Consider the following 23,493-nt stretch of genomic DNA (forward strand, 5'->3'; position numbering starts at 1 on the left):
AATAACACACACAGCAAAATTTTGTCTAATTTTCGTTATCGATAAAATCCCAGAAATCACAGAGATATCATTTTTTTGTCAATATTGCAAACCCTTTATTTATTTATTTATTTATTTTTTGATGTGCCACCCCAAGATTTACTGTGGCCTCATCTGGCCACCCCTATTAAAATTTTCTGGGGGCGCCACTGTTCCCAAGACATCACTTCTACCACTACTGAACTTTCAGCCAACCAGCAACCTCAGGAAACCCCCTTTTCAGGAACTACAACAACAAAGGGAACCCCCTAAACAGGCAATTCAAGTAATGTACCTCCAAATTCTGAACTGGTGTGCATAATAGAATTTTAACCTCATTGAGGAATTAAATGCAAGGGTTAATTAAGTGATTGATGGTTGTTTATGTCTATGCAATTTCACATATTGCTTTAAACTTGGGATTTCACATTTTCATTCTCTTAAACTCATTCTTTCCTAACTTTCCCCCTTCCTGCAACTTGTGTGAATGTGTAAGTGTGTGTGCTTATGTGTTAGATTAGTTTATATGTCTTAGATTTATCTAATAAACCCTTATTCATATTGAAAAGAGAAGTATCTTGTGTTTTGTGCTTACAAGTTAAAGTCTTAAACTGCCGATCTTGTTACTGTGCTAATTAAGTGTTTTCACTATACTTTGGATATTAATATCCATTGCAGATTTGTTGTTATACGGCTCGTTCAATTAATCGCTGGCCATCTCAGTGATCAGCCGTAAAACAGTGATTCTGTTCAAATACCCTTTAAAATCTTAAATGATTCCCTTTGAGCTAAATCCCTTACAGACTGCTCGTGCATGCGGCTGTGCGTGACCCAGTTTAATGCACTTGCGTGTCAAAATGGTTTTATGACGCAAAATTAATGTAAACACAGCCAGTTATTAGGGTTGCCACCCGTCCCTTAAAAATCGTCCAGTATTTAACGGTAATATAATGATTCTCATATCAAAACAATACGGGAAGCGATTTGTCCTGTATTTTACAAAGGCCAACACATAAACAAATAAGTATTTTCAACTGTTTATAATACTAATAGCAACTGTAATGAAATAAATGTTATAAGAAGTATTAGAGAAGCTCATTTGCGCGATTTTAGCGTCTTTGTTTTCATAGCGACAGAGTCTCCAGAATGCGCGCCGCTAAAGCCCTTCCACACGAGCGCAGCATGCGGTAAACAAACCTGCGCGGGTTAAAACATCTAGGAGCTCACATCTGCCCTCTTAACACAAGACTCTCCAGATGTAGGGCTGAATGGGAAAGGTATCAATGTGCCTGTCCAGTAACTAATGTTGAACGCGCAGTTTGCAGAGGCATTTCAGTTGTTCACGGTGGACTGTCTGACTTAAAGGGACAGTTCCCCCAAAAATTTAAATTTTTTAATTGTGTACACACCTACAAGTTGTTCTAAACCTGTAATAATTTCTTTCTTCTGTTGAACATAAAAGAAGATACTTTAAATAATGTGGGTAACCAAATAGTTTCTGGTCCCCAATGACAAGTGATGTTTTTTACTATAAAATATACAACCATCAGCTGTTTCGTTTAGACACATTCTTCAAAGTATCTTCCTTTGTGTTCAACAGAGGAAATAACTTCATGTAGGTTTATAACAACCTGGGTAAATTGACTAATTAAATTTTTGGGTGAACCATACCTGACAGACACATCTGTGTTTATACAGGTATAGGCCTGTTGTTTTATTAAAATTTGGATAGTCTGTTAATCTAAAAATATTATAATTATGTCTACCAAGCTCTGATAATGTATGGAATATTATAGTATTTACAACAGTCTTAGAATTCATGCCACTTAAAACCATAGAGGGCCGTCAAAGAAACACTGTTATGCCATGGTGGACATTAAAATGCCTTTGGTTGAATTTGTCAATTTAAACTAGCTACTGCATGTTGGTGTGGTTGCTCTTGCTGACTAAGTGGATCCACATCCATAATATTTACCACTAACAACATCACAAAACGCCAGTAGTTACAACAGACTTAGAATTCAAGCCACTTGACACCCTAGAGGGCACTCAATGAAAAACTATTATGCCATGGTGGACCTTTAAATGCCTTTGATTTTCCATTCAAGAACTGTGAATGATTTTTCTTCAACATTACTGTTGTTGTTTTACTGTGACATCAACTTGTAAACTTGCAGCAGAACATATTAATATTTTTATTTTAAATTTGCTTATTTATACCTAATTATTATTATTATTATTATTATTATTATTATTATTATTAATCTCAGTAGTGCAGCTGTTACAGATGGGATAATTTTTTTTTTATTTGCTTGAATTAGGACTACATTATTATGTAATTATTTGTCCCATTTTTATCTAAACAATTTAGCCTTTTTTTTTTACTTTTTAAAATGCCAAATTGATTAACATATATGATTGCTTATTTATTAGGTATATATTTATGATTATTATCAATAAATTAATAAATAGGGCCTAACATTAATTATAATATATTAATTGATCTGTCTAATCATGTCGTTTCTATGCTCCTCTTTATTATTTGCTACTTGCTTTTATGTTTTGAAGTTATATTAGTTTAAAATTCTGTTTTAATTATTTTTTTCAATTTGTAAAAGTACTTAATTACTTATGTAAGGATAGCCTATGTAAATGTAAGGATTTATAGATTCTCAAGTCGGTAAACTAATTAATAAGGGGGGGAAAGTAGATCAAGAATCATTCTGAAATCGGATCGTATTTCCCAGAATCGGAATCGGATCGGATCGTGAGGTGACTTTAGATTCCCACCCCTACCGTATACTGTGATAAAATCAGTAGGAATTAATCGCAACATGAAAATTTGATACCGGCATATCTCTAATGAGCACCGTAGACAATGTGTATAGCAGTGGTTCTCAACCCTGGGGACTCAAGATTAGGGATGCATCAATCCGATACTCAGGATCGGTATCGGCTCTGATACTGTAATTTTCTGCGGATCAGGTATCGGTCAGACGAGACCGATCCAAATCCAATATTGTGCGTATACTATTCTATGTTATTGTTGAGCCCCACGAAAGGCACAAACATGATTAAGCACCAAAACGTTTTTGTGCACTATATTTCAAGTGTTCTGAAGCTGTTCCATAGTTCAATGTGATATACAGATGAATATTTAAGTCATTAAATTTAAGTTCACATAAACTCTTCTTTCCGCCGTGGCTGTCTGTCATCCTACATTCAGAAATCAAACTACGTGTCGCGTTCGGTTACTACAGTCAAAACGATTCAACTCTCTTCAAGAGCGCACAGTAACTGAGGTTTAAAGCATTCAAAGAAAAGGCTTAATAAACTAACGCACAGATTTAATACACTACGTATCGATATCTCTTCCCTTTGTACTAGTGATGTCCGGTTCGCGAACGAATCGTTCGATTTAACCGGTTCTTCTTAGTGAACCGGTTGAGCCAGTTCACCAAATCGGACTGAATCGTTTGAAACGGTTCACGTCTCCAGTAAGCATTAATCCACAAATTATTTAAGTTATTCACTTTTTTAACGTGGCTGACACTCCCTCTGAGTCGAAATTAACCAATATCCTGGAGTAATTCATTTACACTGACTGAACTGCTGTGAAGAGAGAACTGAAGATGAACACGAGCAGAGCAGCATGTGTGTTGTACTAACTTTTCTATGTGGACTCGGAGGGCTGCGCAGCTTGCGCACCGTGACTCCGTGTTGTTTCAAGCGAATCATTCTGCGCACGGGATGCGCACAAGCGCTCTGTGCCACTATATACTGGCGCCTTTAGTATTATAATACTTTTTTGCGCAATCAAAGATTATTATTAGTCTTTCTTTTTCTGTCCTATCTATCATATGTTGCATTTATTACTGTGCTATACATTTAAAAGAAACGTCTTTTATATTTCTATATAAACAACCCTCTACATTGCAAGTAATTTACTTGCATATGCGACTAAATCTTCACTCTGGCGACTAAATTATGTCTAATATTAGCCAGTTCGAGCGAACACACACAACCTGATTAATATTCATGAATCAAGCAGCTCATTAATCCTTAGTGCTTATAGTGTTCTTATTAGTATAATTCGTATCATTATTATCTTATCAGTATTTTTTCGTTTTTTCCCAATTTTTTTACAGAAACACTGAATGGCCAAAAAGCACCACCACCAATCAGTTCAGTTAAAATGACTAATAAGCATTAATACATAGTTATCAAGTTTTAATTCTAATTACTTAAGATCTATCATTAAATAATACTTGATTATCATATTATAATGCTTGACTGACTGATGTTAAGAGTGTACTTTTAGATATTTAAAAACTGTGCCATTTTAATATTTTTAAAATGGCAGTTTTTAAATATCTGAAAGTACACTCTTAACATCAGTCAGTCAAGCATTATAATATATATTGCCAAGGTGTCCGTAGAGGGTTGATAAATGTATTTACTTGTTTTTTTCATGAATGTATTTTACAACAATACAAAGAGCAATGTGTAACATGTTACCAGATTTTAGACTTATTCACTTTTATTTGTAAATAAAGTATTTCACTAGATTTTATAAAATTGTGCACCCGTGATTTTTCTAGAGTATCTTTTGCTGCTGAATGATCCACTAACCTAGTTTATAATAGTATTTTTGTCATAGATTGTGATTAGATTTTTTTTATTATTTATTAATTTTCATTAAAATGAAGTTGTCTATATGTAGCATTAAAATTAACTACGAATGTTGTATTTCAGATGTCCCAGTGCCCAATATTACAGTGTTCAGGCAGATGGAGGACAGAGAGCACATGATCGTCATGTGTTCATTTGGAAAGAGGTTCATTGAGAGCTCTTTCCAGCTGTCATTGAAGAGTGAACACAACTATACCCTGAAGAACCCACTGTGTTATTCAAGTGAAAATTGTGTGTTCGAAGTGAAAGGGAGTCTGCCGGTTTCCTTCACCTGTGTGCATGAGACTGATTCTGTCGTGAACCGTCAGAGTGAGACCTACACCTACAGCCCATCTGGTAAAACATGTGGATATACTGTATATATATATTGTAATGCCCATCTGATAAAACGTGAATATAATGTAAATGTAATATAATCCGAATGCTCTGTTTTGCTGGCATGCTGGATTTTGACACCTCAATATCAATGTAGTCTGAACACTTGACAGGGTATCTGCAGGATTTTTAAAATCAATTTTAAGTGAAGTGAAAGTGACATACAGCCAAGTATGGTGACCCACACTCAGAATCTGTGCTCTGCATTTAACCCATCCAAAGTGTACACACACAGCAGTGAACACACACACACCGTGAACACACACTCGGAGCAGTGGGCAGCAATTTATGCTGCTTAATGTCTTTTAGGTTTTCATGACACTTTAAATTTGATACAACTAAATTTAAGACTTTTAAGGACCCGTGGAAACCCTGCATATAGATTTATTTTGTCCTGTCCTGTAGAGTGTTTAATGATGTTTCCCTGTGTGGTTTAATGGCAGTAATACAGTGGTATACTAGTAGTCATTATTTATTAATTAATTTCATGTTTAAGTTTCATTGTTTAAAAAATGTGTTTTTCTTTTTTACTGAAGCTCAACCCACTGACATGAGCACACCATATTACCAGATGCAGAGTATGTCAGCAGATTTACACTGTTTCATTGATGCTTTTTAATATCGTTTTCTTTTTTATTTCTATTTGTACCTTACTAGCACCATATGGGCACATCAAAAGTATGTATAATTCATTTTATATTACTTAACATTTAGTTATATATAATTTACATTTTCTAAAGTTTCCTTATAATGGTTTAGTGGTCATAAATACACATTTTTCAAAACTGTAAAAAAAAAAATACAGTGTTACTATATGAGCACACCAAAGGCATGTCTAATTTAATTGTTATTGTAAATTACAGTCTGACCTACACTATACAGTCCATCTGGTAAAACATCTCAAATGTCTCAGAAGTGTGAGTGTAACTGTTTATTTTTTGTACATACATGTTTGCTTTCAGATTTCGCTGAAGATCATCAGGAAAAAGGAATATCTTTATACTACATCTGCTTTTTCTCCTCCGTTGTTGCTGGTCTCATCATCATGACTACAGCAGTGATCGTGATCACCATCAGGAGCAAAACTAATGTGTGCACTCGGACATTGCATCGGAACCGCCTCGGGCCACCGCATGCGGGCCACCGCGCTCGGCATCGGGCCCGCTGCCTCTGCATCGCGACCCACTTGGCTGCTCGGGAACCGCCGCTCGACCTACCGCATCAGGCACGCGCCTCGGCACCGTCTCGGCATCAGGCACCGCCTCGCAGTCGCCAACCTGCCTCGGTCAGTTCTGCACGGATACCGGCCCTCTGGCAACCGCATCGGAACCGCATCCGGAACGTCCTCGGGGCCGGCAGCCGGTCGGCAACGCGGCACTGCCTCGTCGGCGTCGGGCAGCTGCCTCGGCATCGGAACATTGCATCGAGACTCGACCGCCTCGGCCACCGCATCAGGCACGTCCGCCTCGGCACGGCCAGCCCGCCTCGCATCGGGCACCGTCGCGTTCTGGCTCGACGATTGCATCGGAACCGCCTCGAACCGACCGCATCAGGCACCGCCTCGGGCACCGCCTCGGGCATCGGGCACCGCCTCGGCATCGGGCACCGCCTCGGGTGCTTTGCATCGGAAGACCGCCTGGGAACACGCTTGACGGGAACCACCTCGTGGCCCGCCTCGGTCCCTCGGGGGCACCAGCCTTCGGCATCCGACATGTGTGCACATCGAGACACCGTCCTCGGCCATTTGTGCTAATCAGGCACCGCCTTGGATCAGGGCACCGCCTCGGCATCGTGCACCGCCCTCCGGCGCGTCACCGCCTTCGCTCGGGGGGGGCACCCGCCTCGGCGGAACTTGTGCTCGGGCACTGGCTCATGACCGTGACCACGCATCAGAGTGAACCGCCTCGGGCACCGCTCGCAGCGGTTCCCCTCGGTCATTGCATCGTGAGACCGGAAATTCGGAACTCCTCGGGAACCTCGCCTCTCGGGCACCGCCTCGGCAACGGGCGGCCGCCTCGGCCTCGGGCCCGCCTCGGCCATCCGCTCAGGCACCGCCTCGGCATCAGGCACCGCCTCGGCATCGGGCTACCGCCTCGTCATCGGGGCGCTGGCCTCGGGCAGTCGGATTCATTGGCAGGGTTTCGGGCGCCACCATGGAGACCAGCGCATCAGGCACCGCCTCGGCATCGGCACGCCATCGGCATTCGGGCCTGCGCGGCCTCTTCGGCATCGGATACGAGCCCCGGATTGCAGGTGGGAACCGCCCTGCGTGCCACCGCATCAGGCACCGCTTCGGGTGCACCGGCCTCATATGTCGGGCACGTCCCACAGCTGACGACAGACGGCGTTCTCGGGACCTTCCTCCGGACGGCAGCGCCTGCTCCGGGAACTTGCTTTTGATCCTCAGGCTATACGGCACTGGCTTTCAGCATTGGATGGTGGACGTCAGCCCTGCTCGAGACCCCACTACCCGGGCTTTGAGGTCAAAATCCAGCTGACGCCTGTCTCCTCCTCCTAAGCCCTCTATGCCCCATGGCCCCACGGAAGACCTCAGGCGAACCAGTCAAACCTCCTGTGCTGTGACCTTCACCGGCGCCCATTTTTGTGATTTTCATTACGTAGCATTTCCTGTATGTGATGCAGTGCCGTCTAAGGGCCCAAAGATCACGGGCATCCAGTATGGTTTTCCAGCCTTGACCCTTATGCACACAGATTGTTCCAGATTCTCTGAATCTTTGGATGATATTATGCACTGTAGATGATGATAACTTCAAACTCTTTGCAATTTTTCTCTGAGAAACTCCTTTCTGAAATTGCTCGACTATTTTTCGCCGCAGCATTGGGGGAATTGGTGATCCTCTGCCCATCTTGACTTCTGAGAGACACTGCCACTCTGAGAGGCTCTTTTTATACCCAATCATGTTGCCAATTGACCTAATAAGTTGCAAATTGGTCCTCCAGCTGTTCCTTATATGTACATTTAACTTTTCCGGCCTCTTATTGCTACCTGTCCCAACTTTTTTTGGAATGCGTAGCTCTCATGAAATCCAAAATGAGCCAATATTTGGCATGACATTTCAAAATGTCTCACTTTCAACATTTGATATGTTATCTATATTCTATTGTGAATAAAATATGTTTATGAGATTTGTAAATTATTCCCTTCATTTTTTACTCACAATTTGTACAGTGTCCCAACCTTTTTTGGAATCAGGTATATATATATATATATATATATATATATATATATATATATATATATATATATATATATATATATATATATATATATATAGTGGTGGGGTGAAGAAGGACAGGACGAGTAAGTACAGGTGAGTTCCCCGAAGGGCGGATTTTATTAATAAATAGGGTGGCAGAAGGCGGTGAGATGAGGTGGTCTGGTGCGGGGTGCTCAGCTTCCTCTGGGCTCTGTGTGCTGTGGCGGTGTGGGTCCGTTGTGCTCTCCCATGTGAGGTGGGGCTGGCGGTCACACACTGCTCTCTGAAAGCAAGACAGACAGTTAAGATTAGTTGGCTCTCCTGGAGACATCTCTCAACTCTGTGTTTATTTGCTGTGCTTAAATAGGCAGCTCTTGATGATCCGCAGGTGTGGCCGCTCAGCCCGTGACAAGCAGGTGTGACTGCTCGGTTTCCAGGGCGACGCTGATGAGAGCTCGGGACACGTGTCACACCATATATATATATATATTCTTATAAAAATACCCGCGATGGCTTGAAAAACACAGATAAACCATATTGTTGAAATCATGTGTTTACTGTCTTCAGGTTTCAAGTTTCATCAAGTAGTAGGCCTAAGGTTTTATTCTTTTATGCGATTGGTATAGTTTTTTATAAGCCATTTTTATGATGGGTAAGTTTTTACTTTTAAGTCAGTGTTTCTGAGGCTCTCAAGACTGCATGTTGCTATCACTTGTAGCCAGAAACAGTGGTGAATGGTACTATATTTATAGCATCATTGAGGTGATATCACAATATTTTCAAGTATATTATCGTTATCGCAATAAATACCTGAAAATACTGTGATATAGTTTAGGTCCATTTCGCCCATCCTTAGTGTGTTTCACCCAAACAAATTTACATTGCTAATATATCTTGAGAATCTTTACTGCTGTTTTTCACAAGCTGTGTGTTTTGTCACTTTTAAGCTGTTATACTCAGTTAGCACTCTTAAACCGCTGCATCAAATGAGAGAAAACTCAGCAGAATGCATTTGTTTCAACAGGTTCAAGGATTACTTCTATAGATAATGACTACTCTGATGGAAAAGAGGATGTCAGATTCTGAAGAGGAAATAACAGCAACCAATCAATTCAGACCAATCAATACATTTCTGCATGTTGAACTGTAATACTCTTTCAACATTCAAGTAAAATTCCGATTATATACATTGTTTCTACATCTTATTTTATTCACAATGTACTTTATCTGCATGGTTATCTGCATAACCATGAATTGAATGTCTATTCTCTACTGTTCTGCAATTACAATTTTTCACTAACTTTTTACTCTTGAAACTCTGTATTCAAATATTTGTGGCTTTTGCATTTTGCTTTTTCTCATTTGTACACAATTTAGAAGTATTAATATGAATGTATTTTATGTTCTTACATGTATATTTACTTTCTACTAGGTCTGTTATAATATTACTATTACTAGTACTACTACAAAACTCTGATAAAATGGCTTGCATTTTTGATTGCATTGTACAATAAAAATTTAAATTGTGAATTGTTATTAATATTTTATACAGTCAGACATTATGTAGGCTACCCATTTCCATACATGTGCATTACTAAACGATCTGATTTTTCAGATTGCAGTGGAAATTTTTCATCAGTTATACCATACAAAAATCACAAGCACACTCTTTCGCTCTCTCTCTTTCTCTCTCTTTCATGCATCTCTGTTCAGAGTAGCAATGAAGCTCCTCCCCCTCTGCTCTGCGCACTCTCTCTCTCTCTCTCTCTCTCTCTGTTTCGCTCTGTCTTGATCTGTTCATCTCTGTGCTGGTATACAGTGGCAGCGTTTCTCTTCACTGCAGGTCAGCTTCATTCTCTCCTCCAGGATGTCGGGCCTTCTGACCAGCTCTCTTCTGCTCTTCTTCTCCCTGACGCTGTTCCAGACTCCCACACCAGAAGCAAACATAAATCAAACACCACACCAGAACTTCATCATGTGTGTTTGCTGAGATTAAGTGCTTATTTCACTCTGATTTCTCTATAGCTACATTTTAACCTGCATGTTTTCTTCCTTTTTATCTCTATGCTGCTAGGTTTGCATTTGGTGCTAAATGCCAATTTCATTGTGTTCAGGACGGGGCACTTTCCTATTTCATTTCAAGTGTTTGTATATGAATCATTGCCCATGGTTCATATTGAATATGTGAAAGTACACAATGTACTATTTAGGTGTTTTTAATATGTTATGCTTGGCTGTGTGTTAATTTCTGCTACACTGATATGTCACAGAGAGCAATGAGATCAGTCGAGCCAGATGGCGTGAAATAGGGCACACAAATCATTATTGCCTGGCAACAACAGAGCACATATCAACAGGGCTTTACTGCTAAACAGGCTCGTCAGGGGCGGCAGGGGAGGCACAGCCTCCCCAAAATTTTGAGGTGAAAATGGGAGGAGGACTATTTAATGTTAATAAAATTCACAATTAATTGCAGTTCATATCTCAGAAATGTGTATTTTTTGTTTGTAATTTCACAGCTGTAATACCATAAAATGTTAATGAAGTTGGAAAGCGCTGCATTTCTATCGCGAATGTGCTGAATCTGCTGATATAATTACAATCGCTAGGTGATAGAGAAGGGGGGGGGGCGGTGGAGAGTTGAGCTCTCGTGCCTCCGTTGGTAAAAAAAAAAAATAGCCAATCAGCATCGAGTGTTCACTTTCAGCGCTGATGTTGAGAAAAGAAACCTCGTAGAGGAGGCAAGCCTCCCTTCTGGTATCAACCAATCATCATAGACACGTAAATTACGTGATATAAGTTTAAACGTCTCACGCTGCACTGATAAGGCACCAAGTAATGTTGAGCAGCGATATTGAATATTTGATCACCAACAGATTTACCAAGCTGTCATTCAAACAGTATATATATAAAAAAAAAATTAAAAAAAAGGGAAAACACGTCTAAACTGGATATAGAATACAGCAGTCGGCTTAACAGGCAGCTCAGTTTGGCAGATCAAAGTTTCTGTGAATCATTGCATCTAATAATGCTAAAGGTTATTTTAAAGACAAATTTCATTTACCATACCATAAATAATACTGGTGTGTTGGAATATTTATCGATATTTAAATATGTACGCTAATCACTGGGATTCACAGAAACTGAGTTCTGTTTTGTCACTGCATTGACACACGTTTTGTGTCCACTGTTGAGGATGATGAGTAAAGTGAGAATAATAATAATATAAATAATATGGTGGCTACAATTTTAGCTCATACAAATTGTTTAGTAGTTATTAATTTTTTTTTTACGTCATCTTTATATGTCGATGGTCCATTATATCAGCTGCCAGTGTACCTGTGTGGCAGGTACAGCTGTGTGTAATCATGTGGCAGCACTGTTGTACCAGACTGCACATTATTGCCAGCTCAGCATCACCTCTGTTCCCCCAACACACAGCTGCACAGAGACTGACCAGAAGTGGCATAAGCCAAGATCCATGGTAACCAATGTTTTTAACAGGGTACTTTTCTACTTACTTTTCTATTTATGGATGTTTGTGTTTATTGAAAACCTTTTTTGTTCAAATGCAGGGTGTTAAACCTGGTCTGGTAAATGCCATGGTGATTCTTTCAGCCAGACCCAAGGAACGAAAACTGATGGAAGGCATCAGGTTAGTATTATTTTTATTATCATTAAAGGAACACTCCACTGTTTTTTCATATTAAACTATGTTATTCCCTTAACTAAGATGAGTTGATGCATACCTCTCTCGTCTCAGTGCGTGCACTTAATCGCTCTGGCGTGCGGTGACACTTTGATAGCACTTAGCTCAGCCCAGTTCATTCATTAGGATCCATACAGAGATGAATTTAGAAGCGACCAAACACATCCACGTTTTCCCTGCTTAAAAACTGTTACACGAGTAGTTACACGACCAAGTATGGTGACACAAAATAAAACATGGCACTTTTCTAAGCGGGTAAAAAGGATAACTATAATGTATGGCAGAATAGCACTTGGGAGCACTACTATATTTGCACTTGGGAGCACTTTGACTCGGCGCAGTAATATCATCACTCCTAAAAGGATATTTCTGTGGATATTACTGCGCCGAGTCAAAGTGCTCTCAAGTGCAAATATAGTAGTAATGCATTTTCTGTAGTAATCAGTGAGACCTCAGATAAAGTAGTAATCTCATCATATGATACATTGTATGTTTAAATAAATAAAGCTTTTTTTTTGTTATTTTGTTCGTTCAACTTATATGTAACTTACTTTATGGCTCATTTAAAAAAAATAAAATAATAAAAAAAAAAACATTATTTTGTTTTTTCCATAGGAGCAACTTGTATAAGGGTGTCAGTTCAGCTCTGCCTGAACTTTCCACACTCAGGGTGGATGAAGTCTACCATGATGTTCCAAGTGATGTGGCTCCACTGATAACAACTATGGCAATGGACATTAATGTTCCTCTGGTTGACTCTGCATTTGGAAAAGTGCAAGAAGGAAGTGTGTTATCCTATCATATGCCAGCAAAAAGAGTTCCAAAAACCTGTCCCCACACAGATGCTCCTTCTCCCCCACAGCTGCCACTTCAGGGTTACAGGCTGGGACCCTCTACCTGCTCTTTTGTCTGCACTGAACATCAGCAGTACCACATGATGTCCCTGGAAACAACATTAGAGAACGCACACAAAATTGCCAACAGCACAAAAGAGCAGAGTTCCTGCATCGAGTGGCACCGCATCACCACCTCCAAGTTCAGAGAGGTATGTCACACCAGGGCACAGAGCTCTGCTGAAAATCTTGCCAAAAGACTTCTGTGACCTAGCCATCAGACTGCCGACATTAGGAGGGGGCTTGACATGGAACCTGCAGCAGTAGAGTTACTGCAGAGTAAGGGAGGTTAACCACTGTCCCTGCGGCTTCCTTATCCACCCTGATGCACCGTGGATGGGGTCATCACCCGATGGCATTGTGCATGATCCAAAGGGGCATTCTGTGTTTGGCCTTGTTGAAAATAAATGCCCCAATGTTAAGCTATGTTGACTGTACTTATATTAAGATCAGTGAGGGCACACATACATTAAGGAAATCTCAATTCCTACTTTTGGCAAATCCAGGGCCAGATGTTGATTTCTGGTTTAGACTGGTGTGACTTTGTTGTCTACACACAGGAGGACATGTTTATTCAGAGGATTCCCAGAGACAATGAAATCACCAAAACAACGACTGTCACACTTCTTTATAGAGTGCTGTTAATTTCTCTTTTCTCCATTTCTCTTACTGGCAGTAACTCTTATTAGTTCAATCCATTTCAGAATATTTGTACATATATATTGATTCAAGTTTTTATATTTTTTCTTAATTGTATTACTATGTTTCTTGTTGTATTAATACTAATCTATTATTTAATTACATGTTACATGTTCTTCCGATTCTTTTTTTTGATAATTGGTTACCTAAAAATAGTATTTTATGACTGTTGTTTGTAAATTGGGAGCCCTAAATAAATGTTATTCAGTAAATAATTCACTGTGCATGAAAGTATTATTCTTTTATTACAGATGGCTTAAACGCACTGGTGAGGTAAAGTACATATAACATGCAAATAATTCAGTAGTTCTTTATTCAAAGAGTATGTGCAATGTACAGCAGTGCATACATAACATTAACTATAAAATTCAATTTATACAAAGTAATTTACAAAGGTACATTTAAAGAAAGTAGTTATACAAATGGTCATAGGTTATTAATTTGTATTTTTTTCTACTACTGCTACTCTGGCTTCTTTGCCCAAGCCTTTACAAGAGGCCCGTTTTCATAGTTCTTCAGAAGACATGCAACAGTATACAACTGATTAATGTTGCCAAAAAGCCGAAGTGGAATCTCTGTGTCAAAGAACTTGTTTTCCTTAACTTGCCGTATGCGGCGCTCAACATGCACCCTGAGGCGTGCAATTGCTTGGGTCTCCCTGACCTAACAGGCAGACATCTGGGATCTTCCAGAGAGAAATGCTGGCCTATAAATCTTGCAAGGTACAAGGTCATCAACCAGAAAACCTCGGGTCGACCATGATGGCCATCCCAGGTCTCAAAAGGGAGAGAATTCCAGACTCTCGCGTGATCTGTTTGTCACTGATGGAACCAGCGTACAGTTGAGAAATAAATGTGACTGCCCCATGAGGAGCCACTCCAAGCAGCCCTTTGAGAGTACAGTGGGACTTGTATGCTGAGAACATTTCACTTTGGAGAAGAGGTGATGAAGGGCACTGGCACCTTAGCTCTGTGCAGTCCAGGATGACTGTAGTGTCTGCATAGTCCTTAAACTCAGCTGGCAGATGTACCCTTATTTTCTCCTCTGGTATCCAGATCCTCACAGACCCTAGCACAGTGTACAGAAAGTTGCTCCACGTTGTAATGATCCGACTGACTGTGGACTGGTGGACTCCATACCGGTCAGCAAGATCACGCTGTTTTGAACCCAGTGCCAGGTGGTTGAGAAACATGAACATCTCATCAATGGGCTGCAGGAAACGAGTCTGTTCAAAAGAAAAACAATTTGCTTTATGTTTCTCTCAACCTCTTTTAGCCCTGATCTCTGTTAAAGGGATAGTTCACTTTAAAATGAAAATCATATACTCAGTGAATTTCTTTCTTTCTTCAAAATATCTTCCTTTGTGTTCAGCAGAAGAAAGAAATTCATACAGGTTTGAAACAACTTGAAGGTGAGTATATGATGACAGAATTTTCATTTTGAAGTGAACTATCCCTTTAAGTTGTATTGTATGGTCCATGTAAATAACTACTTACTACAGTGGAACTTGACCATATTTGGCATTGATGGCTCTATTAAGGCCCAGAATCTCATCAGCAGGTCATAGGATGCAAATCGAAATAAATACAATTCAGATATAAGCATTTAAATATTATATCAGTGTACTATGATATTACTTGGAAGCATTTCAAATATACAACTCTGTTAGCCTTCCTCTCTCCCTCTCTATCTCTCACACACACACACACACACACACACACACACACACACACACACACACACACAACTATATCTGTTGTTCCAAAAGTACTACAGAACAATCTGATATCTTACCTTGTGAAAAAACGTATGTCCTTGTCTGAGGCAGCAAAACGATGAATTCCAAAGCCCTGATTCATTGTCAGCTTCTCGACGTGTTCCCTCAGCTTGAGAATCTCATCTCTGGGAGACATGCTGTCATCAAGGGCTAAATCAACAACTGCAGGATCTGAAGCCGAAGCGTAGTCGTGGTCCATAGGGATATCAGCTTTCTCGCCTGCGTCGCCGTCATCCTCCGACATCGGAGGCAGACGCTCTCTCCTCTCCCACACCCCCGGTCGTGAAGTGGGAAGGGTGAAATTGTTCCACTCAAACAGTGCTGGGACAGCTCCCTTGTTTAATAGCCGCCTCCCCGTCTCTGATACGGGCTCACGAACATCCTCCTTGTTAAAATGCCGGCTACATACTCGGGTATGGGGAGTAACTGAATTTGTCCCTCCGGATAGCTACAAGCCATTTTTTTTACAAGCCATTTGATTCTACATCAAATGTTTAGATGGTGTTATATCTGACTTTTTTTTTTGTGCACAAAATGTCTTATTTCTAAACACTTACATTTGTCCGTTTTGTAGGTTTTATGAGCCTATAAACTGTTGAATTATTTATCACATCAGTGTGTTTCAGATGCTCCAGTGCCCATTATCACAGTCTACCAGCAGATGGGGGACAGAGAGCATGTGATCGTCTTGTGTTCGTTTGGAAGAAGGTTTATTGAGAGCTCTTTCCAGCTGTCAGTGGACTATGAACAGAACTACACCCTAAAGAACCCAGCATGCATTGCACATGAAATGTGTGTGTTTAACATCACTGTGAGGCCTCCTGTTTCTCTGACATGTATACATGAGATAATTACCTTTGGAAATGACAGTTATCTGCTGAGTGAAACCTACGGTCAGTCTTATAAAATACTGATTTCTGTGAAAGATAACACAAAAATAATGATAATTTTCTGTATGTACAATCAATGGCAGATATCATATCTACACACATAAATAAACATCTTCTGTATTTAATCATCTTTTTCATGCAGTTTTAGAGCATCATGATGGAGTATCTTCATTCTACATTGGCTTTTTCTCCTTCATTGTTGTTGGTCTCATTATAATGACTGCTGCAGTGATCGTGACCAACATTAGAAGCAATGCACAAGGTATGTGTTTTGTCAATTATTCATTCATTTATAGCAACAGTGGATATTATAAAATGACCACAGTCAGATCAAACCTAAACTAAATCAAACTGCAAATTCAAAATAGCAGTTTAATTTGTTTCAACACAGGTTTACTCTCTGAATGTAAACACTTAAAATATTGATGTAGAGAAAAACAACTCACGCATGTATATCTATGTTCTTTCATAGATTCCAATAATGACTATGTGGATGTCTGAATAACACAGCGGATTACTGACGACGTAAAACAGACATAAAGGATGATCTGATCTGGAGGGGGGGCAGCTTCCTGTCTTCCTAAGACAAATAATATGTTCATACACTGAAATAAATGGTGTAGGATTTACTTTGTAATTATTAATTACATAATTATTAATTTTAGCTATTTTTGAGTAAAAATTGCTTCAAAGAAACAGCAAGTTCTTAACACACTGAATTAAAAAAGAAATTTTGAAGTATAAAAAGTGAAAAAATTGTCTATTTTCTTGTAAAACATATTTCAATAATTTTTTTTTTTATTAAAATTTTTGAAAGTCTTTTTTAATAATCTATCCTGAGGAAGCTCGCTTCCACACAGAACAAATAAATGAAAAATGTAATTGCTACTTTTTATTTAACAAATCCAATATTTTCTTACAATTCTGAGTTTACATTTCCCAAATGAGTTTAATATCACACTGCGTTTAAATCTCACAATTCTGACTTTTTTTTTTCCTCAGAATTGTGCATTTATATCTCTCAGTTCTGAGTTTATATCACACAATTCTAAGGGGAAAAAAAAATCATAATTGTGAGATAAAAAGTCAGAATTACCTTTTTTTTAATTTTGTAGTGGAAACAAGCTTCCATATAAAATCCTGCATTCAAAACACAAATTATAAAAATGCTATGGTACGCTTTTAACTAAGTGCAAGTTTTAACTTTATTTGAAACACAGACAAATATGGCAGCTGTAAGCTTGTGGTTGTGTGGTCAGATCAGATGATCTGTCCTTATAGCCACAACCCTTTCAGAACGAAAGGAAAACTACAGTACATAATTGAGGAGCTTTTAATTCTTAGGTGCATCTATTGTAAGTTATTCATCCACATATTGGAACCAGGCATTATATCAGCCTTAGCTGGTGAACAATAGGCTTATTAGCTTCATTTTGCAAATCCAGCAGAAATGTTTAAGTATGAAGTTAAGGTTTGTCATGAGAACCACTTCTGCTTTGTTACATCTACTCTGCATTTTTCATGTTAACACAGAGGAAGTCTGTAAGTCAGACTCTCTGCCCGCATGTATCTCAGAAAGCTGTCTGTAGTCTATGACACTAAACTAAACTAAAATAACATTTCTGTCTCACACACTTGTCTTGCACACATACACAAATAGATTTCCTGTTATCTCTCAGCTCATCAAAAACTCAAGCATACTGAAGCACTCAGAGATCGTCTAAAGAACACTCTTTAGTACAGTGAAGCAAATAAAACTAATAATAACAACATTTCAGATAGAAATAAAATTTCCTCCACACCTCCCACTTTTTTTTATCATTCTTGGATAACCATAGAAGATAAAATAACATCTTACACACTCTCTTAAAAATTTTCTTTCCATGTTTTTACACCAGAGGTCATAAATCAGACTTAGGCTCTTCTTCATGAGACATAGATATTTCAATATCTCTCAATCATAACATACTGGTTATAACTCTATTTACACTTCTTCACTCAGTCTCAATCTCAAACCATGGGCAAGACCTGTTTGAATCATTTGTATACTATTCTGTGTTATTGTTAAGCCTCACGAAAGCACAAAAACATTATAAAGCACTTAAAGTCAAAGTCGTTCCATAGTTTAATGTGAGGTACAGATTAATATTTAAGTCGTTAAAGGGGTCCTATTATGCTTTTTCACTATTTGAATTTTAGTCAGTGTGCAGTGTGTGTGTTGGAGACATGTAGACACACTTCACGAGTTCACATTTACTTATAATTAAATAAAGGTTATGCATATTTGCCGTGCTGTCCGGGGAGAGAGCCCCGACACTCCAAGACTCCAAGACTCCCGAGCCCGGGGCACCCCCCCAGTCCGGGGAGAGGGGTCTGAGCTCGGAGTCCGGCCCAGCCCAAAGTGCTCCCCCGAGTGCTTCTACCTGAGCTGGGGTAGAAACTTGGCTGAAGGTGCGAGATCGGGGTGGCGGAGGGATTATGAAAGTCGAGAGATAACGAAGGTAGGACGTACTTGATTATTTATAGGTGTTTCCTTTTGAGCTGATTGGTAAATGGTGTAATCATTAATGATGAACTGGCCATGTTAATTATCCGTGCATGCTCCTCCCGAAATTTGTTTATGAAACATCACTTCACAAGTTCACATTTACTTATAATTAAATAAAGGTTATGCGTTAAGCGTTCACTTGAAAGAGAGAGATGACAACTCCTGCTGGAGATGCGATTATTGCGGCAGTAGGGAAGATAGAAAAGGCTCCTGCGGGAGCTGACACTGCTGCGGCAGTGGGGAAATATGGAAGAGGTCCTGTGGGAGCAGGCACTGCTACGGCAGTAGGGAAACATGGAAAAGGCTCCTGCGGGAGTGGGAACTGCTGCAGCAGTGCGGAAATATGGAAGAGCTCCTGCGGGAGCAGATACTGCTGCAGCATCTGAAAAGAAAACTACTGTGGGAACTGCTACGGCATCTGAAAAGAGAAATTGGCTTCTGCGGAAGCCGCCGTTGCTGTGGCATCTGAAAAGAAAAAATGCCATCTGCGGAAGCAAGCACTGCTTCAGATTCAAATAAAGATGAAGGCTCCTGCTGGAGCAGGCACTGCTGTGGCAGTGAGGGAATTTAGGCAAGGCTCCTGCAGGAGCGGGAATTGCTGTGGCAGTAGGGAAAGACAGGAAAGGCTCCTGCGGGAGAGGGCACTGCTGCGGCAGTAGGGAAAGACAGGAAAGGCTCCTGTGGGAGTGGATACTGCTGCGGCAGTGAAAAAATACAGAAAAAAGGCTCCTGCAGGAGCAGACACTGCTGCAGCAGTGAGGAAATACAGAAAGGCTCCTGCGGGAGCTGACACTGCTGCGGCAGTGGGGAAATACGGAAAGGCTCCCACGGGAGTGGGCACTGCTGTGGCAGTGGGGAAATATGGAAGAGCTCCTGTGGGAGCGGGCACTGCTGCGGCAGTAGGAAAATATGGAAGAGCTCCTGCGGGAGCAGGAACTGCTGCAACAGTGGGAAAATGGAGAAAAGCTCCTGCAGGAGCGGGAACTGCTGCAGTGGGGAAATGGAGAAAAGGCTCCTGCGGGAGCAGGAACTGTGTGGGAATTAGGTAAGGCTCCTGACGGAGCTGCAGTGGCAGTGGGGAAAATGGAAAAGCTCCTGTGGAAGCAAGGACTGGGGAAACTATGGAAGAGCACCTGCAGGAGCGGGAACTGCTGCGGCAGTGTAGGAATTAGGTAAGGCTCCTGCAGGAGCAGCATTGGCAGTGAGGAAATCTGGAAAAGCTCCTGCTGGAGCGGGCACTGCTGCGGCAGTGTGGGAATTAGGTAAGACTCCTGCGGGAGCTGGAACTGCTGCGGCAGTGGGAGAAATATGGAAAAGCTCCTGCAGGAGCGTGGACTGCTGTGGCAGTGGGGAAAACGGAAAGGCTCCTGTGGGAGAGGGCATTGCTGCGGCAGTGTGGAAATTAGGCAAGGCTCCTGCCGGAGTGGGAACTGCTGCGACAGTGTGGGAATTGGGTAGGGCCCCTGCGGGAGTGGGGTGCTACTGGGACAGCTGGAGTGGGGATGGGTCGTTATAGATGGATTAGGTGATGTTAAAGAGGATTAGCTATGGTTGTTCAGGAGTTTGAGTGAACAGGGATGGACTGGTGTTAAAGGGGTCGGCTGATGAGGGTTCGGTGAGCTTCTGATATGGAATCGGTCTGACCGCATGTAGATCTTGAAGGCCTCTGCTCTGACAAAATCTGTGTCCTGATGTTGCTGGCTAAGGGGGGTGGTTCCAAGGCGAGAGTGCTTAGAGGGATGGGAAGGGGCATAGCGGAGGATGGAGAGAAGGAGGGGCAAGCATGCAGTGGGGAGGAGGAAGGATAGCTGCCAGAGCCGCTTGCGGGGGTGTGCTCACGCTTGGGATCAGTGTTAATTTAGTCAACGAAGACGAAAAATATAACTTAACTAACATATTTTCATCCCAAGATAAAGACAGACTAAATCAAAAATGCCTGTCAAGGTTAGCGCTGCTTGGGATGGCTCCAGAGGAGGAAGAAAGGAGAGGAAAGAGAGGGGGAATGGCGGGCATCGGGGCCCGCGCCATTAGCGGAGGCATGCTCACGCTTGGGACGGCTCAGGGAGGGAGCGCGGGGGGGGGAATGGCGGGCTTCAGGGCCTGCGCCAGGAGAGGTCAGAGGGTTGGCTGGGGTGTGGGAGTGGAGAGGGAGGGGGAGCATGGGAGGAGGAGGAAAGATAACTGCTGGAGCCACCTGCGGAGATATGCTCACATTTGCAGAGGCATGCTCACGTTTGGGATGGCTCCGGGAGTGGAAGAAAGAGGGGAAAAGAGAGGGGAATGGCAGGGATTGGGGGCCTACGCCATTAGCGGAAGCATGCTCACATTTGGGACAGCTCTGGGAGTGGAAGAGAGCGGGAAAATGAGAGGGGAATGGCAGGCATCGGGGCCTAAGCCAAGGGTGTTCGGAGGGATGGGCAGGGCAGAACAGAGAAGTAAGGGGAGCATGAGAGGAGGAGGAAAGATGGCTGCTGGAGCTGCCTGCGGAGACATGCTCACGCTTGCGGAGGCGTGCTCACGCTTGGGACGGCTCTGGAAGTGGAAAAAGAGAGGGGGAAAGAGAGGGTGAATGGCGGGCATCTGGGCCTGCGCCATTAATGGAGGCAGTCTCACACTGGGTTAGACTGTGGGGCTGCAGGCCATGAGTAGGGGAGGGGGTTGTCGGAAAAGGGGTGTGGATGGGTCTGCACTGCTATCGAAGGCATGCTCACGCTAGTGTCTGCTACGGGAGCTGGAGGCCACTGAATAGGAAAACGGTGGTAAGTAGCAGCAGGAGGAAGGTCTGAAATGTGAGGGTCTGTGTTGCAAGCAGAAGCAGCTTCGCACTTGCTTCACGTGCTATACGTAGGCCACGGGAAGGGAATCCTGAAGACCCTGTGTGCAGCCTGCACTGCTAGCAGGAGCTGGAGGCAGCTGAACAGAAAATGGTTATTAGTAGCATGAGGGAGCGGTAGAGTTGTGGGCATGTTTACAAATGGAGGCAGCCTCACGTTTGCTTCAGCTGCTGTAGCTGTAGGCCGTGGGAAGGTGTTGGGGTGTGTGATGTCTTGAAGAACCTATGTAGCCTGCACTGCTAGCAAAGGCAACCTTGACACTGAAAAGAAAAAAAGGGGGGTTAGAAGTAACAGGATGAAAATACTGGGATGTGCGGGCCGGTGTTGCAAGCAGAAGCAGCTTCATGCTTGCTTCGGCTGCTGTTGTTGTTGGCTGTGGGAAAGTAGAAGGGTTAGTAACATTTGATGGGGCAAGCTTAAAATGCCTGGGTAGCCTACTGTGTTGCTGGTTTAGCAATTGGTTGCCTGATTTGACAATTCCTCAAGCCTTGTCCACATTGATACGTTCCTGTTGAAAAGCATCTTTTCCTCTCGTTTTAGCCTTCCAGACTTTTTAAACACTCTCCAGAGCGGATAAATTTGAGAATGCTGTTTTCACGATTAATAAATAAATTGATCCTGCCAGAAGAATTCCATGAAACTTACGCCTGTATCATCTCTGTGAGGTTTATACATGCACAGTAAGGCAAATGTAATGCCTTCAAACATTTCAGTGTGGATGACAACTCTGAAAATGTATTAAATTGCAACACACGGTCTGCGCCGCTAGTGGAGGCAGCCTCAAACTGCGCTGCAGCTGGAAAAGCCGCGGTGAAAGGCTGAGCCGCGGCAGGAAGAGAGATCTGGGGCGCAGCCCAGGCTTGTTGAATGCCTGCTGCTGCCGCGATCCAGCGCTCGAGGAGAGCCGGGTCTTTGAGCGGGACAATGGTGGTGTCGAGCGAGGCGAGCTCAGGGCTTTGCACGGTCTATTGGCCACAGCGTGTGGCTGGTTGAGAAGAGCAGCTGTCGCGATAACGCCTGGTGCTCGGCAGCCGTGTTTGGCGGGATAGGAGTTATCATGGGGTCGGCAAAGTTCTGAAAAAATCCCCGGTATAGATCTCTTCGTTGGATGGAAAATTGGGTCTGTGATAAGATGGCAACAGAGCGAAATGAATGCTGAAAGTCAAGAGATCCTGAAAGTCGAGAGATAACGAAGGTAGGACGTACTTGATTATTTATAGGTGTTTCCTCTTGAGCTGATTGGTAAACGGTGTAATCATTAATGGTGAACTGGCCGTGTTAATTATCGGTACATGCTCCTCCTGAAATTTATTTATGAAACATCACATAATCAACTTCATGCTTTATAAGAGTATAATCTTGAAAATAAAAGCAATGCCATAAAAGAACCATTTTTGTTTCCCCAGTGAACCTTTTAATGAACAGTTCTTAAAAGAACCTTTTTTTCTTAGTGTGAAGAACATTTAAATCATCTAAAGAACCTTTACTTCCAATGGAAAAGTTTCATGGATAAAGCCAATAAAAAACTTTACTTTTAATAGAGGAAATAGTGCCAAAAGACCAACGCCAGAAACAACCCTGGACACGTGTGGTATATACAACTCTGTTTAAACATAGAAACAGTAAAATGGTGCTAACATTAATCGTTATTAATCATTAATCAAAACCGCAGTCCACTGTTTGAGGACCCCTGCATGGGGACGATTGCATAAACTGCTTTGACTAGTCTTAAAAAGTTAGTCATATAATATGTTTTCTTAAAGACTGGCCATAACATTTTAAAGTCTACTGCTTGTTGGTCAAACGATCTTTGAAGACAGTGATATTTATCACACAGACA

General features: G+C 41.7%; 2 protein-coding genes and 1 long non-coding RNA gene across 3 annotated transcripts in view; all 3 read left to right on the forward strand.

The window, feature by feature from the left end:
- LOC109081429 (macrophage mannose receptor 1-like) overlaps nt 1–8,891 on the forward strand; it is a 35,694-nt gene extending 26,803 nt beyond the window's left edge. Inside the window, exons 4-7 of the mRNA XM_042730399.1 lie at nt 4,774–5,046; nt 5,743–5,763; nt 6,048–6,175; nt 8,871–8,891. Coding sequence (XP_042586333.1) covers nt 4,774–5,046; nt 5,743–5,763; nt 6,048–6,175; nt 8,871–8,891 — 443 coding nt within the window. The remainder of the gene's footprint in view (nt 1–4,773; nt 5,047–5,742; nt 5,764–6,047; nt 6,176–8,870) is intronic.
- Nucleotides 8,892–10,303: 1,412 nt separating this feature from the next.
- LOC109082765 lies at nt 10,304–13,273 on the forward strand. The gene is made up of 3 exons (XM_019097595.2): nt 10,304–11,787; nt 11,879–11,958; nt 12,628–13,273. The coding sequence occupies exons 1-3, from the start codon at nt 11,608–11,610 to the stop codon at nt 13,112–13,114; spliced, it is 747 nt and encodes a 248-aa protein (XP_018953140.2). The 5' UTR covers nt 10,304–11,607; the 3' UTR covers nt 13,115–13,273.
- A 2,799-nt stretch (nt 13,274–16,072) lies between these two features.
- Nucleotides 16,073–16,971, forward strand: LOC122138219. Its single transcript, XR_006155397.1, has 3 exons — nt 16,073–16,274; nt 16,414–16,533; nt 16,744–16,971. It is a non-coding gene; the product is annotated as an uncharacterized LOC122138219 (long non-coding RNA).
- The last annotated feature ends 6,522 nt before the right edge of the window (nt 16,972–23,493 follow it).

Source organism: Cyprinus carpio, chromosome B8 (genome assembly GCF_018340385.1).
Source record: "Cyprinus carpio isolate SPL01 chromosome B8, ASM1834038v1, whole genome shotgun sequence".
Lineage (NCBI taxonomy): Eukaryota > Metazoa > Chordata > Actinopteri > Cypriniformes > Cyprinidae > Cyprinus > Cyprinus carpio.